Here is a 17,752-nt window from a genome sequence, read left to right as displayed (position 1 = left end):
AGAACAGACACAAAGTTTCCATGGGAAACACATTAGAGAAAGTACATACTGTGCTCTTGTATAAGGGTGTATACTATATGTCTTTCTATTTATATAATCTTTAACAATAATCCATATATATATATATATAATATATACTTACAAGATGTTCACATCATATTATGCTCACATGTGTACAAGAATATTACTACATAATGTACCAATGCTGTATAATCTGCTGATATCAGTGTATTATGTATAACATCACTATAATCAAAAGCCAACCATCTACAAAACATAATGCAGCCATGTTATTTACAGTTGAGAAATATTGCTGAGCAGTAGGTATGTCTTTAATATTACTGGTATTTTTTTTTCTCATCATTTCTCTACCTACTGCCAGCTGTTCAGTGACCTAGGTCAGTTGCTATATATGGGGAATCTACACTTTCTTCATTTCAGTCAATAACGGTCAAACAGGTATAGCCAGGAATCGAACCTCCAACCTTCCGATTAGTAGGTGACCTGTTCTATCTCCTGAGCCACAGCCACCGCAATGCATAAATAATTCATAAAGTGAACTTCAAACAATATTTTCCCTAAAAATCTTCCTGTCAAAGTTACGTCCTCACTTTTTGTGAACTTCGTCAGATATTTTTGTAAGCCTCGCTAAATCAGGAAATAGCAGAACATGCCAACACCGTCTTCCACTTATGATCATTTTTTTCAGCAGTAGGGGACTGAATTTAAGTATTTTTGTGAGGTTACTGGAACAGCTAGCAAATGAGGAAAAAGCAGCTAGTGACAGTGTACAATGCATTTTTTGGCAGGAAAATATGTGCCCTTGGTCAACTCCGTCAGACGTCAACTCCGTCAGGTTCTATGCCTGTTGGAGTTGATAAATCCACCTATAACCTCTTAATATACTAATATAATATTATTTGTGGACATATCAAAGGATTAAAAATATATTTCAGAATGCTATTTACACATAAATTTACATATAACATGAATTACATTATTTAACCTTCTAGGCTACTTAATACCCTGCACTTCTGACATGTAGAACCTGTAGACAGGCTGAAAAAATTAAAATTGTATACGTTTTTGTGTGCCTGCGGAGTTGACACAATCAAGTTCTGAAGGGAAACATGTTGATTTTATTAAAAAGTGTTTATATACAGAACATGTTCCTTTACATGGTTCAATCGCTAAGACTCTTCTCTGCAGAAACATGCAGAAACATGCAATTCCAATAAATAAAGTGCGCATTTTTAAATATATCTCAAGAATCACTGAGTTATGAAAGTAAAGAAATTCAAAAGCAGAATTGACTGTAATACCCCCGTAGTAGATCTGAAACATTTTAGAACATTGGCCACTGAAATTTGACTTTACTAATTGCTTCAGACAAAAAAAATGTCCATTATGCACAAAGCAGAAGCAGGGAGAGAAGGAGGCTGCGTGATAGTTGATAGGACCAGAGAGCCAGAGAATAAAAGGGAGGGAGGAAATTAGATTGGTACAATGGGTGAAAAGAGAAATAGTGACATAGGAAGGGAGCTGCTGACTGTACTGTTGATCAGTAATTTGTCATGACACATGAAGCCTGAAGTAACAGGAGAAGGGCACTGGCTGGAATTAAAAGGGACTGAGCTCCATATTCAAAATTTACATCTTTATATTGTGCAGAGCTACAGCTGTTGGATATCTGGCTACCGCTTTCTGTGTTGGACCCAAATTTATTGATGCCTTTTTTATCTTCAGATCATCAAGACTCCAGTTTCAGCCTTTTTATTTAGATTCCTCACAGAGTGGAATTATCTTTCTAACAAAGGCTTGTCTGTATTTTGTCACACACAAATACTGCCAGGATGTGGTCTTGTATCACAGACTTCTTTACCTATGAAACCACTAAGTCGGTGGTTGTGAAGAGTTGGACCATTGGAATCATCAATCGTGTTGTCCAGCTTCTCATCATCACTTACTTTATTGGGTGAGTGTTTGTTTGGGCTTGTACAGAATTTAAATCAATCTGGTTATTAAAGCAAACATAAGCTATTAGTTACACACAAGTGCATTTTTGAGGCATTGTTATTTCATGTAGTGGATTAGGCATTATTTATTACATCAATAAGGTTTATGTCTTTACTGAGGTAGTTTAAAGTGATTGTATTTATTTGTCAGTGCCTAAAATTCAGAGAGACAAAGTATCAAACATTACTGATGTTTTTTCCCAAAGTAATTATTTTGTCAATAGCATAACTTAGATTTCATATTCCAAGTGCTATTTCTATTTTTTTAAAATGTTTTAATGTATGAACTAATCGTTATTAATGTCTAATGTAAAATGTAATGCTCTAAGACTAACTCTATAGAAACAATGAGGCTAATCACAGTTTGTACTATGGCTGTTTTAAGTGTCAGACTCTCAGACAGAGTTAACAGAAGGCGAGTCATTTATTTGGCTGATGACTGAGGTACATCAGGGGAATCAAAGTACAAAAAGGAAACGAAAACCATACTTTACTGAAACCTAAAACTTACAATACAGACTAGGGCTAGAAAACACTTGCACTGGGAGACCTTAGGGAATATGAACTGACACTGTGACAAAGGACAAGTGAAGAAAGCGACTATATATACACAGAAGGGTGATTATCACAGTCGAGACAGCTGGGGAGAATGAGATATGGCAGAACAGAATCAGCAGACAAGGAAGCGAAACTCAAGGCTTTTGCCCAGTGTTTTGTAATTTTGTTCTTTGACATTCTGCTGGTAAAATTCTTCTTTTGTGTTTCGTAGTTTGTTTCTGGTTTAGATTCCTAGGTTGTCATAGGTTTGGGATTTTCAGGTTGAGCAGGTGTTTTGTATTACTGTGTTTATTGTTTACCTTGTCTCAGTTTGCCTGCTTTCCCTTTGTTTCCATGTTGAGTCCTAGTCCTGTCTCTGTGTTTATCCTTTGGTGTCCTGCGTTTAGTCTGTATTGTTTATCTTCTGTCTTTGTGTCAGGTTCACATGTCTTAGTCCTAGTCTCTGTGTTTAGTCATTTCCTGTTTTACTTTGCCAGTCCTTTGTGTTGTGTGTTGCGTACTTAGTTTTGCTTCCTGTGTTGTTTCCTTCCAAGCTGTTTCCACTTGTCCTGGGTGTATATATTGTCTCAGTTTCCCTCTGTGTTTGTAACGTTGTCACTTCATGGTGGTGAGTTTCTCTGTTCCTTGTTCTTGGTTTTGGATTATCTACCCAAGTTCTGCTTTTTGGGGGATTGTTATATGCAGCCTGACAACTCAATAAAGCAATAAAACCTCTTTAAGTTTATGTCTGTCTTCTGAGTTCTGCATTTTGGGTCCAAACACTAACTGCCACACCAGCTGCCCTGACAGAATGATACGACCACAAATATTGACCCTGTGGACTCTAGATTGGCTTTGGAGGAGGAAATAATAGTCCAATGTCTTGACTATTGCATGTGCATGTTAAATGTCGAAAAATCATACAGGAGACACATACAGATTGTCTTCCTTGATGATTTTTTATCCTCCACAAACTGTCATCTGGCTTTTCCTGACATTGTGTCACAGTAACCAAGCTGAAAGCATGTCTCCGCTATGAACTGTTTGGTTAGGGCCTCCCAGTTAAAGACTGTGGTTCCTCCTCACTCCTGTCTGTCATTACCACGTTGTTACTGTAGCAGCAGATCACTTCCACCCCACTGCTTCAGTCTGATGATTTGCCATCACCATCTCAGGTGAGTTATTCGTTGCCACTGGCACCCCCAAGCTTCACGCAGGAGGAAGCGGGGTTCCAGAACCTGCAGCTCCAGACTGTCGAAATGGCAAATCCTGCACAGCCTCAGTTATGCAAGGCTGTGTTCCCTGTGCAGCCTTTGTTCACTCCTGCTATTCCGCCTATGTGTGCACACACTGGGCCATTATGCCACGTTTCCACTAGTACCTACAGTACTCAGTGCGACTCAACACCTGCACAGTTTGTAGGGTTTTCGATTAGGTCTTGGTACCAGATGATTTTTAGTACCCGCTCAGTTGGTCAACATCGACATCGTGGTCAGACGATAATGTGCAGACTTTTCTGTGCCTTGTGGCAGACAAGAGACTGAATTTTTAGTTGAACACACGCTGTTCTGCTGTCAGTCGTCCAGTGTCCTGGAATGGTTTCAAAAGCCAGTTTTGCAAGGGATAAGCTGAGTCTCCAAGGATGTAATAGTCAGTAGTCACCGCATCAATACTCCAGAAGTGAGCTGGAAAGAGTTTTCCCCAGCTGGCTAACTTCCACAGTGGGGACAGTCTCAGAACCCTAGCATCATGCAAACTCCAGAACAGCCCCTTTTCATCAACAACATCTTGAAGGATAATGGACTGCCAGCCTTTATGATTGAAGTAGTAAGTGTGATAGTGTTGTGGTGCTATGATGGGTATGTGGGAGCAATCAATAGCACCCACATAGTGTGGGAGCCCCCACCTATTCTCACTGTAGCCAGCCATTTCTCTGACCCACCCTTAATTGGGAAAACAAATTTATTCTGGCACCAACACTGTTTATGCTGCACAAAACTCCTGCACCAGTTGCAATGCTGATTCCAAAAATATGCCCAGTACTTCTGTACTCAGAGCTGGTAGCAAGCTCCCATAGTGCTGTTACCACTCTTTTCTTTAGGGGCACACATTCACCGAAATTTGTGTCTTGTCACTCCATAGTTGGATGCAATTTGTTGCACAGGAAGCTAAACGTTTCCTCAGACATCCTGATGTTCTGTAACTACTGCGCATTCGTGAAGGAAGGAACAATAACATCCCACCAAGCGAGCCATCTGAAACACACACACACACAACATATATATTTTAATACTTAACAAAAATAACCTTTACCCATTAAAACTTTATACAGGGTACTTATGTATGATGACGATGGTAAACTGGCATTAGCTACCGTTACCGTACCCTCATACGTCGTCTTGCTTGTATCTTCTTGTCTGCTCTAAAGCTTCCTGGACTTTCTTGTACTTTCCCGGGTGTTGAGTCTCACTTGCCTGCAACCTTCTCTGGCTCTCTTTTTTTGCCCTGCATCTGACAAAAATCCATAGACCGAGCAGGAGTTATATTATTGCCTCTATCTCATCCATTGTTGTGTTGTGTTTGAGTCGCATACAAATCACACCAACAGACTTCTGCCTGCATTGCTATATCGATTCCACTCACATTGAGGTGGTACTCAATTGTAATGGAAACAAAAGAGGGCCTTGCCGAGTAGAGTCGACTTGCACTGAGTAGGTACTAGTGGAACAGAGGCATTAGAGAGCCTCCCCTCTATGAGTGAATCTGTTTTGTCTCCTATAACTCTTCCTTCACCTGAATCGGCCTCGCTTAAAGACTGTGTATGGTTTACCTGATTCGGCCAATGCAAGGACTGCTAATTGTGCTTCACAGTTTGACCAGTCAGAAATTGCTTTTTGTGTTGTTAAACCTGCTCCAGCAAAGACTGTTAGGGTTCTGGGGCAAGCCAAAAATAAAGACTTTTTCATATTATGCTTCTGGGTTGGCAACTAAAGAGACTGCGTGTAATGCACCTATGTCTGCCTCTGTCTCCTTGGGAACTGTTGCTCCAAGTGGAGTCTTCCCCTGTGCCTGAGTTCCCTGCACTCAGCCCTGTTCCTCGGGTAGTGGTGGCCGAGGACTAGCAGGCTTCTGCACTCGTATCTGTTCCTTGGGTGGGGGTGTCCAGGGACCGGCTCGATCCTGCACCCATACCTGTTATGTGGGTGGGGGCAGCCAAGATCTGGCTGAAACAGTCATCAGTGGAGATGACTGTGTGCCCTGCAGAGTGGTTGGGGGAAACGGCTGTCTGTCCTGCACATCTACAGTAAATGGTAAATGGTAAATGGACTAGTTCTTATATAGCGCTTTTCTACTCAGTATGAGCACTCAAAGCGCTTATACAACCTGTTTTACATTCACCCATGCACTCCCATTCATACAAGCACTTCCATTTTTACAAAGCTAAGTGCTTTTTAATTAACTAACATTCACACGCATACATACTCCGACAGAACGGTCGGAGAGCAACTTGGGGTTAAGTATCTTGCCCAAGGATACATTGGCATGTAGCCTGGAGTAGCCAGGATTCGAACCGCTGACCTTCCGATCAGTAGGTGACCTGCTCTACCTACTGAGCTACAGCCACCCCACAGTCTACAGTCTAAGCCTACAGTCACCACAGCCATCAGAAAGGTCTTCAGAGTCAGCTGCTGAAGCACCATCCCATCAGTCTTCAGCAGCGCCTGTGCCTCCTCAGTGTTCAGCATCTGCAGCATATTCTGTACTAGAATATTCAGTGCCTCTTCAGCATTCAGAGTCTTCTAAGCTGTTATAGCGTCCTGCTTCACCTGAATGCTAGGAGCCACAGCCAGAGTCTGAGCCTGAACCAGTGGTGCCCGCTCCGTCCAAATGTCCTGAGGATCTCGAGCCTCCAGTGGGTCCAGCTATGCCTGAGCATCCAGAACTTGAGCTGCAGTGTCCCACTCTGCCAGTTGGTTCCAAGTCAACTGAGTGTCGTGTGAGCCCATTGCCAGGAGGTCTCATTCCATCTGAGTGTCCTGTGAGCCCCAAGCTGCCTAAACCTGAGCTTGAGGGCCACCATCTTAGGCCTGCTGTCACTGTCACCTCATCCGTTGGCCCTGGCTGGACTCCCCAGGGGACCTCTTCACTGCTGTCTGGCACCTGTCAAGCCTCCAGAAAATCTACATCACTGGCCATGTGGCCAGCCTGTAGCAAATTTCCGCCTCCGCTGCTGGCCACCCGGACAGACCTTTTTTGCCTCCATCATTGGCCACGCGGCTGGTCCTGTGACCATCGTCGTTTCTGCCGCTGGCATTGTGGCCGTTTTCCTGAGCTCCTCTGTTTCTGCCACTGGCCACATAGTTGGCCTACTGAACGACTCTGCCTTCATTGCCGGCCATGTGGCCATCTTCTGGATCTACTTCATCTCTGCTGCTGGCCACCCAGCCAGCCCCCTGAAATGTCTCGTGTTCGCTGCTGGCCCCTCGGCAGGTTTCCTGATCTGCTTCACCTATGCCGCTAGCCACCTGGCCATTTGGGTGAAGAGCATGACATATACATTTGGTTTTCCACTGATTGCAGCTTGACCTAAGGTACCTTCAAGCATGCACCAAGATGATGAAGCAACTCATTTGTGAACTCTTGTTACTCATACAGAGCCAGCCATGCAGCGCATCATGACCTGTTTTGCTGAGGCTGCCCAAATCCTTGGCCTGGAAGTCAAGCTAAAGAAGAGTTCTTCATCAGCCCACACCAAACCAGCCTTCCCACCCACCCTGCATCTCCATCAACCAGACTGTACTCAAATCTGTGCAGCAGTTTATCTACCTAGGTCGCAACTTCAATGATGACGCCATGACCGACAAAGACTGACACAGACATATCTATGTCAGCCATTCCCAACGTCAAGAGTACTGCAGCCCACTTAAAATCCAGAAAATCCCATGACATTGATATGTCCATTTCCTCCAGAATAAAGGAAAGTTTGCATTTCTTGGCTTTATTTTGATCATTTGCTTTTAAACATTTTATTGTTCCAGTAGATCTGATTTAACTTAATTTTCACAGATTAGCTTCTTTGGGCTGTCTTCCTGTTTTGGTGAGATGTCACAAAGTGTCATCACCACAAATTGGTCATTTTAATATTTATTTGTTTTTATTTCTTGGTTTATAAGCCTCTCTTGTACTTATGACAGGTTGTGTTCCTCATACTTTAACCAATTCAGGTTAGTGATTATTATTATTATCATTATTATACTCACTGCAGGGATAAACAACACTTGTGCCTAAAAAGGCATGTGAGTCTATTATTGTCAACTGAAATGGAGCCGAATCCTAGTAGAAATCTGCTTAAATGCTCCAACTGATTCAAAAGTTATATCTGGGCCTGGCATTGCACACATAAATGTTAGAAGTCTACTTAACAAAATGGGCCTTGTGAAAATCTGGGTAAAGTCCTGAGACCCCATTATTTTTGTTTCATCTGAAACTTGGCTCAACAAATCAATTTCTGATGATGATATTGCTGTTAAGGGGTACAATGTCTTTCACTGTGATCACCCAAGGAAAGGTGGTGGTGTGGAGATATATAAAAAACAAATTTCATGCTGTCATTCTTTCATCAGTTTTACTTATTAAGCAATTTGAATTACTTGAATTGAAGGTAGAACTTTTGGTACCACTTAATAATATGGCCTGCGTATGTATCTTACAGGGATGTACCCTCTAAGTAAAGTTCTTCGTAATTTCCAGGTAATTTAGCCAAACAACCAACAGGACTTAAATACAGGAGGGCTGATGAGGGAAGAGGAAACAGCTAGGAACACAGGTGACCCAAATAACACTAATGACAAAGGGGAAGTAAGACAGAACAGAACACACAGGGACCGGAAAACTATCACAATAAATCAGGAAGTGAAAACAAGACAAAAATACAGACTTGACATATGAGGAGGCAAGCACAGAGAGAACCAAAACATGACCTTCCAGGAAAAGAAACTAAACACGAGACACAAGGCGAGAAACTACGACATGAGAAACCAAGACACAGACTGGACACTAAACATTGGGAAACTAGAATTCAAAACATAACCAGGAACTGAAACAAAAGAAGCTCCAAGGAAAACAGGATTCAAAAACAAATCATAAACCAAAACGCTGAGTCAAAGGACCCAGGATCCTGACATATATAGTACGTATGCTGAATTTTTTGGGGCAAGGGTTGTATTATGCAGTGGCTTAACCTAACTTACAGGTATTTTACAGGGATATACAGTAGCCTGTAAGTAAATTTAAGTTCTGCATTTCCGGGACTGAGGCCATAAGTTCCCTGTAACTTAAGTCATTTGTTCTGGAAGGAAATGGATGGAATGATGGATTTGTGTGACCACTGTGCTGTAGAATCAGTAGAGGTGGCAAAAGTACAGACATTCTGTACTTCAGTAGAAGTACAGATACTTGTGTAAAAAAATACTCTAGTAAAAGTTGAAATACTGTTTCCACTTCTTTACTCAAGTAAAAGTGAAAAGTACAGGCTCTGAAATTTACTGCAAGAAAGGAAAAGTAGCTCTTTGGAGGAAATTTCTACTGGCTATTTTTGTGTAAAGCTAACTGAACCTTGTGCTATAATGATGTAATAATAAAACATTATTACATGAGAATATAAACTTTATTTCAATCTATCATGAGCAGAGAAATAGAAAGAGATTTTTTAAAAAGGACTATTTGTTGTTACCTACATTGTAGAGGGTGACTCTGCCTCACCTAAACAGGAAAATGAGCACAGTCAGGGGTTACAGTAGGATTCAGCAGGTGGGGAAACCATAAGATCGGTTGTAGTCGTGGTTGTGTAGTGTAGTAGGGCAAAGAATCACAGATCACAATAATTTCTATTGTGAGCTGCAGTAGATTTTGTCAGGCTGTGGTCAGCTGCTGCTGCTGCTCTTTGTGGATTTACACAACTGAATTCAACAAGATGTAACCCAGTATTTGACAAGATATCTTGGCTGATTTCCACCCCCCACACTGACAATATACTGTTGATATGAAGGTTGAATTCAGTGAATGAATCTAAGCATCATCAAATTAAATTCCAACTAATTTCTGCTACACTTGTTACGTTACTGCCCATGAACACCACAGCTGCTGTGCACCAGTCTAGCACAGAGCTTTACTGTTAATTCACCACAGTACAGCAGGCTGACCTGTTTATTCTGCACTAAACTGCAGTATTTTGAATAAGAGAAAGTTAGTTCACCTCAGTTTGTTTTGCAGGATGTTTCACAATATGAAAAAAACATCAACTTCACATCATGTACAGATCCGAGATCTGATTTAGCTTTAAATGTGCAGTTTATCAGACATCACTGAGCAGTCCTTACCTTTAGATCTAATCTCTCCTCATCATCTCCTGTCCTCTTTCTTATTTCTTTTTTCATCTCTAAGTGACCTTCTCTCTCACTCTTTTCTCTCTCCGGAAACACAGCTGGACCTTTAGCTAGCAGACACACAACATGACAAACTGCACACCAACTAGTTTGTGTGTTTGCTGATATTTGTTGAGCAAGACCATTTATCATTTTTAAATGGGATTTTAAGCATTTCTTTGACCAAGCCTTTCTTTGGGAAAGTCAGCTTTTGGGAATATTGTGGACAAGGATATTAATAATTTTGAACTGGCCTGGAATTACTTTTATAATATTTTCATGCAAAGTATTGATAAGCATGCTCCATCTTGCAACTTTAGAGTTAAGGGTAGAAGAAACCCATGGTTCTGATGAAATTGTCATTGTACTAGGTCTGAAACCTAATGTTTTTGAGTTTGATGGATGTTTCCTTTTGTGATTCCTGGTTTCAGTTTCTTGCCATTTGTTTCAGTTTAAGTATGTTTAATCCTGTTTTTAGTTTTAGTCTTTAGTTAAGTTTTCCTTCTGTGTCTATGTCCCTTTCCTTGTGTGTGTTGTATGCAGTTTTATTCCCAGTGTTGTGTCATGTCTGCATTACTGTCTCCATCTGGTGTTTTCCTGTTTTACTTATTCAGTTTTTGTCTCTTGTGTTCTGTGTTTAGTTTTCCTTCCTTGTCTCTCTGGTGATTGCATTCATCTGTGCTCCCCACCTGTTGCCTGTTCCCTGAGTATTCCCTGTGTATATATATCGTCTTCCCCTTATCATTTGTCGTATCCTTGTTGTTGCTGTGTCTCTTTCCTGTGTTTAGGTTTACCTTAGCTTATTTATTTGCCTTGGTTTGTTTGTGGCTTTTGTTTTCAGCCACAATAAAGGCTCATCTTTTGTTATTTAGCACTGCCTGCTCCTGAGTCCTGCTTTTGGGTCCTCACCTTCAGACATGCCACATGGTCAGCTCCCACGCACCGTGAAAGTAATTTTAGAAAATGATCAACTCCACTTATGGAGATGACACTACAAAGAATTGCCAAGGTGTATCACAGATGGTAATTATATATTAACCAACAAAGCAGCAATGAATACTTTGTTTCCTCTGGGCACTTGTTTGAGTCCGTTTATCCTTCTTTGCATCAGTTGCGTGGATTGGGAATTCAGTCATTAACCTCAGAAACTCAGCCCTTTAACTTTATTCCTTTTACTGTGTCTGAAGTTTGTAGAGCTCTAAAACATCTTGACACAAGCAAGTCTGCTGGTTCACATTAAGCTTGACCCTGTCTTTCTTAAGGTTGTTGCTGACATTATTGCTTATACAATAACTTATATTTTTAATTTGTCTCTTTCTAATAATGAGATTCCTGAATATGGAAATCTGCATTTGTGGTTTCTCTACTGAAGGGAGGTGATTCTTCAGTTTTAATCAACTACAGGCCAATCTCCATCTCCAGATGGAAGACTACCGACTGCCCAAGGTAGTTCTGTATGGTGAACTGTTCTCCAGCCAGATAAACAGACAGCCCCCTAAAAGTGGTACAAGGACCTACTGAAGTCCTCCATAAAGCCCTGCAAAATTAGCCCCTCCCACTGGACACCTCTGGCCTCTGACAGGAACAGCTGGCATAGGTCTATCAACCCACCCAAACCTCGTCAATCAGCAGTGTGCCTGCAGTTGACGTGGACATTCCCCTTCATAAATCTTTTTTTTTCAAAGCCAAGCCATATAATTTTTTGCATAGCACTTGATCTGTTATACTCTTTGTTATGGAAACAGTAAGCCTTTAACCCAACTGTGCTTGGTTAATGGGTTAAAGCAGCAGTTTAAATGCTTTTCCTTAGCAATGTCTCAGTGTCAATCAAAGTCATCAATAACAATCATCACTGTCATTTTAATCAGTTTAAAAGATAGAAGTAGCTTCTGGGTCTAAAAAATCACTCCAATTTAGAAGTACCTTGAACATGCATTCTTTTTATTATCCAACAGGAGTCGACTTCTCTGGTTCTGAAAAGACTTGTAGTTGCATTAAAGTCCATGTCACATCATTAACAACTGAGCATAAGGTAGTGCTATCCCTTGCTTGTCACATTCAGTGTCAAAACACTAACATGGTGATATTTGAAGAGGCTCAGCTTAAGGTTTTATAACAAAGTGATAATGATAATAATGGGACTTCAGTCAATGGGTGAGCTTGTGCTTGCACTCTCTCTATAACATAAACCAAAAGAAAGACAACGCAGAGTTGGATTTGGTCTTGGTGTTTTAGAGTGTGCATACTCAATGCATGGCCATCAATAGCAGAGAAGTGTTTCTTGTCAGCACCTCAGCGGAGACGGTCGCACTTTTCTTCTCTCCCCAACCCTTCCTTTCTCCCCTGCTTTGCTGCTTTAGAGCCTCTCTTCACACAGCTTCCGAACTGGAATTTATAATTATGGATCTGGTCAGCTGGTCTCTCAGCGCCATTGTTTTTGATCAAATTTTCACCATGAGGAGATTGGGGGAAGGAGAACCCTATTCCCTTTTATTAATTGACATTCCATCTAGCTACGTTATGGATTCCTGGGTGGTGTGGAAGATGACGTGCCTGGCCGTATTGTCAATGGAGAACATACACATTTGGCTTATTGACACTGGGATTTCTTTGAATTGGACCTGGAGATACCTGGCTTGTCGTTGCAATTCAGGAAGTCTAGGCAGCTGTCTGGCCTTGGTAAGGCTGTTTATGACGGGAATGCATGAAGGTACAGACTCAACTCAGAATCTGTATATCTGGAGCTAATTCAGAGGGATTAGATGTTGGAGATTTACCGTATTTTTCGGACTATAAGGCGCACTTAAAATCCTTAAATTTTCTCAAAAATTGGCAGCGCGCCTTATAATCTGGTGCGCCTTATGTGTGAATTCTTGTTGTGCTTACTGACCTTGAACCAATTTTATGTGGTACACTGCGCTCAAAAATCTTTCAAAAATGTTTTAGTGCGGCTTTGGTAAGGGATGCTTCAGAAATACCGACATTTTCCATAGCGTACAAAGCGTAGGACAGGGGGGAGGGGGGTAACACCCAGGGTACCAAATAGGTGAGCGTTACCGTCTGACCGCCGAAGGCCGAGGCATCCACAGACCACCATTGCATGGTATGCAGTGATATGGCCTCCGGTCTGGCAGATCAGTTCAACGGCCTCATTAAATTCTCTAAAATAGGCCATCATCGATTCACAAAATGACTCTACTGATGATATTAGACAGGAACCAGCTGTGAGTGCAGCGCAGCAGGTGTGGAAAGCAGCCAAAGCCGCTGGAGATAAATTCAACAAGAAGTGGAAGCATTGTTCCAGAAATGGAAACCGTACGCAGTAAACCACAGAAAACTATGATGGATTTGGCCTGTTTTCATCTATGCTGGCCCAGATATTTGTGCGTAATCTGGCAATTGGCGGCCGGCACTGTTGCCAACTTTTGTGCAACAAAACTCGCTGTTGGCTGTCTCAAAAATCGCTAGAAGTAGCTAAAGGACGAATCGAGGTCCGGGTGTGTGTGCGCTGTCCCCCTCGGTGCCAAAGAGAGGTCCGAGTGCTGCCACAGCGTATGAAAGGATGCAGTACGAGCGCTGTTTGTACACAAAACACAGTGACAGTGGAGTTTTCAGGTTTCTGGTGTTGTGTCAAAAAGGGATTTCCTTTTTTTTTTTTTTTTTTTTTTTTCTTTGCTTATATCGGTAAATACACTGGTGCACAGGATCTGTGAAGGGCTTACATACAAAATGAAGAAATGATTTGTTCTTACCCTCATTAATAAAAAATATATTGCAGCGTCTGTTAAGACATTGAAGAAGATGGCGAGAGATTGCCAGCAAAAGTTGCCCTTTTATTAACAATTAAATGCTTGCTGTGTGACGCAACCAAAACAAAACAGTAACAACAACGAGACTGACTCGGATAATGACGAGAGGGAACCCGGCATGCTTAATACTGAAATCACCCAACTGTTCAATTCAGACACTGAAGATGAGGAATTTGATGGATTTGTGGAAGATGAATGATTTAAAATGTGTTTTTTCTGTATTTGTTACAACTGAACAATATTCTGAGTTATTTTGAGCGTCAGGTAAGTTGAATAAAGTACAACTTACCTGACACTTTTGTTTCGTTCTACATATGTTTTATCATGCGCCTTATGTATGAAAGTAGACCCGTTCATTGATAGTGCGCCTTATAATGCGGTGCACCTTATGGTCCGTAAAATACGGTATGTATCTGTTTCTGCACGGTGAAGCAATGAATCAAGAAGATTCGGATGAATTGGATTTTTTTCACCACAGAGAGGTGCCAGAAAGAGTAAAGGCTGTCAACAAATTAATCAGTACAGTCTGTACCCCAAACAAGTCATAGAATCAGGAATTTGGCTCCCTGGCGGTCTTGGACTGCTGCTTATCAAATTGTCTCCGGGATGTTTTGTAAACACATGCTCTACACCCCCGCAGTCCTGTCTTCTTCTGACCTGTGTTGGACTGATCTCCCTGACCTAGCTGCTGAGGAACTCTACATCTTTAACATCTTTATCTGTTAACTGAGGACGGGAGTTTGAGTCAGCCCCACAGTAGCTTGACCCCCCCCCCCCCCCCCCCCCCCCACCTCCACCGGCTCCCCTTTCCATCCCTCCCCACCCTGGTGCTCCCATGTTTCTGCATTATCGCAGAGGTTTTGTAACCTTATACTGTGTATGTGTGTATGTATACAAAGTATGACATGATTTTTTTTCCTCACTCATCCTTATATGTTTTCACTATTGTTTCTGTCTTTTTAATGGCAGCACCTCCAGAAGGGGGGCAGCATGGCCACAGTTCACCTATCTCCCCATTTTTGTTTTTTTGTCTTCTTGGTTGGGTGTTCTGTTAACTGTAATTTCCCCATTGTGGGATCAATAAAGTATCATCATCATCATCATCATCAAAATGAACGATACCAGAGAGAGTGGCATGAAAATAAATATTCAAGTTTTTTTTTTGAAAGTGTAGTGATGTCTAGAATTCAGTTTTGGCCTGTGTTACATGTTCTATGTAATGTTTTAGGTGGGTGTTTCTCACTGAGAAGGCTTACCAAATTAGAGATACAGCAATTGAATCCTCCGTCATGACCAAGGTCAAAGGTTTTGGAATCTACAATAACAAGGTTATGGATGTTGCAGACTACGTTACTCCTACACAGGTTTGTATGCATGGATGCATGAAAGGATTGGTAGACAGGTGATTAATGGATCAGATGATGATGGGCTACATATGTATTTTCTGCAGGGAGCTTCAGTGTTCTGCATCATTACTAAACTGATCACTACAGAGAACCAAGTGCAAGGATACTGTCCTGAGGTCAGCTACTGTCACTGTCATTATCACTAACAGATCATCATTAGGTCTTTGGACTCATTTACAGCTACACAAAGCAAATTTTGGCCACTTGGTGGTTGTTAGCACAACACTGACACTGTGCTTTCCTTTTATGTAAAAAGCAAGTATCTTTGTGTGTGTGTGTGTGTGTGTGTGTGTGTGTGTGCGGTCTCTGTGGGACATGGTCATGTGGGTACTTGGTGGTTCCAAGGTGCATGGCTCTCTTGGGGGTTGTGGTCCTGGAGGGCTCGGGCCTCTTTGGAGGGGTGGTGGGTACCTCTGCTGGTTCCTGAGCCCCACGGGCCTCTGGCTGGCTGCCCGTTGCCTCTGGTTTTCTGGGGCTCCTGCCCTTTGGCCCAGGTCTGGCTCCTGGGGGCATTATCAAGTACATCTCATGACACACACACACACACACACACACAGTAAAGTTGTTTGTTGGTTTGTGTATCTGATTTTCAGGTGCTGTCTGTTTTTTTGTTTGTGTTTTGTCGGTGACCCATTGTGTTAATGTGTTTTACTTCTTTTTACTTCTACATGTGTCAGCTCTGTCATTGCTAAATTACACAAGTACTAATGTGGGTAATAATAAAAAGAAAAAAGAAAAGAGACTGACAAGAGGAGCCCAAAGAGAGTTTATATAGCTGCTCTTAGCAAAGCAAATGTGTTTGGGACAACAGTGCATTCAGATCATGATTCTGAATGAGAATGCTGCAGGACAAGAAAAAAATCAAGTAAAAAAAAAAAGCAGTACAAAGCATATAAATGCTCCACTACTTTCAGCAGCTACTGAAGTGAGTGGGTTTAGAGAGATGTCCCTCTCAAAACAGCTGCTGCAGATGATGACAAGATTGAAAAGAAATTAAATCTTGTATTTGAGGAAGGCATAGGAATGTAAAACTGAATTGAGAAATTATCTTGGGTTAGTCATTCTGGGCACCTTCTTGGTAGTGCAAAACAGCTGTTACATGTGTGAATGTTTGTTTATCCAGAGTGAAAACAAGTATATTTGTACTGAGGACAGAGACTGCACAAAGTACATCAACAAGACAGGAAGTTATGGTGAGATATTTTTGTCTGTCTCTTTTTCCTTTAGTAATAGTATTTAATGCTAAAATTATCTATTTATAAATATGTTCATGTACATGAGTGGAATTAATATATTGAAATATTTATTTCTGATCTTGTGTTTTTGCCTTTCCTGTTTTTCTGCTTAGGGATTGCTACAGGAAGATGTGTTCCTTTTAATGCCACCATCAAGATGTGTGAGATTAAGGGTTGGTGTCCAGCTGAGATTGACACCATCGAGATGTAAGATCATCTGAATGTGAAAAAGAGCTTTTTACAAGGCTTTGGTACCACTGTTCTGTATATATAAGAACAGTGACACTGTGAGACATTGGAGTTATTATCCTTATATCAAGATCAATTCAGACACATTTTTAAAACCACTTATCCCTGGTCATATCTCACCTTGTATACGGTTTTGGTCCACCATGCTACTAGAGAATAGAGGACTATTTTTAGATTTCACCATCCTGACTGTACAATCTGTACACCCCCAAAAAATGCACAAACAGTTTTTTATTTTGTGTATTATAATATTTTTATATATGTTTTAATTAGAAATGCACATATCACATTTTTCTTGGTCGATTCTGATTTCCAGTGTTTTTGTTAGTGTATGAATACTCACTTTTGCTGATTCTTTCTTGTTGATTTCTTTCTATACCTTTCTTTATTATCTAAATGTAATCTTCGTATAACTTTCTTTCTATAATATAATCTATAATTGACAGCACATACAAGTAAAAATAAACTTTTCTCCAATGCAAAATATTATTTTCATGATGGAAAATAATTAAACTTTACAAATTCCCCCAAAATGCAGTAAGTTATGGAATTTTCTCCCATCAAAACAACTGAAAATAAAGTACTCTGCTACTGGAAAGAGGTGTATATAATTAAAATCAGTTGCTGTACACCCACATTTATCAATCATATTTTATTTTACCAAACAAAAGGAGGTGCAGCAGATTTATGTAGCAAAACAAATGTCAGGTATTTGCATCAATTTACAGAATTTGTATCACTCCACCAAATAACAGGACATCAGGCCTTTTCTATTCTTCACTCATGTATGTAATTTTTCCCATGGCTGCTTTGATCCTTTATCTTATTAAACCCTATGCTTGATTGTGGCTGCCTTTAGCTCTGGCTAGCTTTAGCCTCTTTGGCAGAAATTTAAATGCCCATGTTCAGCTGTGTGAGGGTGATTTATGTGTTTGATTATGTTTGTTGTTACAAACGTTTTGATGGTGGTCCCCCTGCAGTTTACTTTGCTAAGCTGTGTCCAAGTTCAGGGGCTGCATCCTTCGAAGGCCACAGTTGTAGGCCGATTACATCACAGCGAGGCGATAAAGGCTGTCC

General features: G+C 41.1%; 1 protein-coding gene across 1 annotated transcript in view; it reads left to right on the top strand.

The window, feature by feature from the left end:
• Positions 1 to 1,850: 1,850 nt before the first annotated feature.
• p2rx3b (purinergic receptor P2X, ligand-gated ion channel, 3b) overlaps positions 1,851 to 17,752 on the top strand; it is a 33,060-nt gene continuing 17,158 nt past the window's right edge. Inside the window, exons 1-5 of the mRNA XM_030724634.1 lie at positions 1,851 to 1,975; positions 15,014 to 15,149; positions 15,236 to 15,307; positions 16,315 to 16,384; positions 16,540 to 16,633. Of these exons, the coding sequence (XP_030580494.1) occupies positions 1,854 to 1,975; positions 15,014 to 15,149; positions 15,236 to 15,307; positions 16,315 to 16,384; positions 16,540 to 16,633 (494 nt within the window). The 5' untranslated portion in view covers positions 1,851 to 1,853. The remainder of the gene's footprint in view (positions 1,976 to 15,013; positions 15,150 to 15,235; positions 15,308 to 16,314; positions 16,385 to 16,539; positions 16,634 to 17,752) is intronic.

This window comes from Archocentrus centrarchus, unplaced genomic scaffold, assembly GCF_007364275.1.
Source record: "Archocentrus centrarchus isolate MPI-CPG fArcCen1 unplaced genomic scaffold, fArcCen1 scaffold_38_ctg1, whole genome shotgun sequence".
NCBI lineage: Eukaryota > Metazoa > Chordata > Actinopteri > Cichliformes > Cichlidae > Archocentrus > Archocentrus centrarchus.
This window is presented reverse-complemented; position numbering and strand designations above follow the sequence as displayed.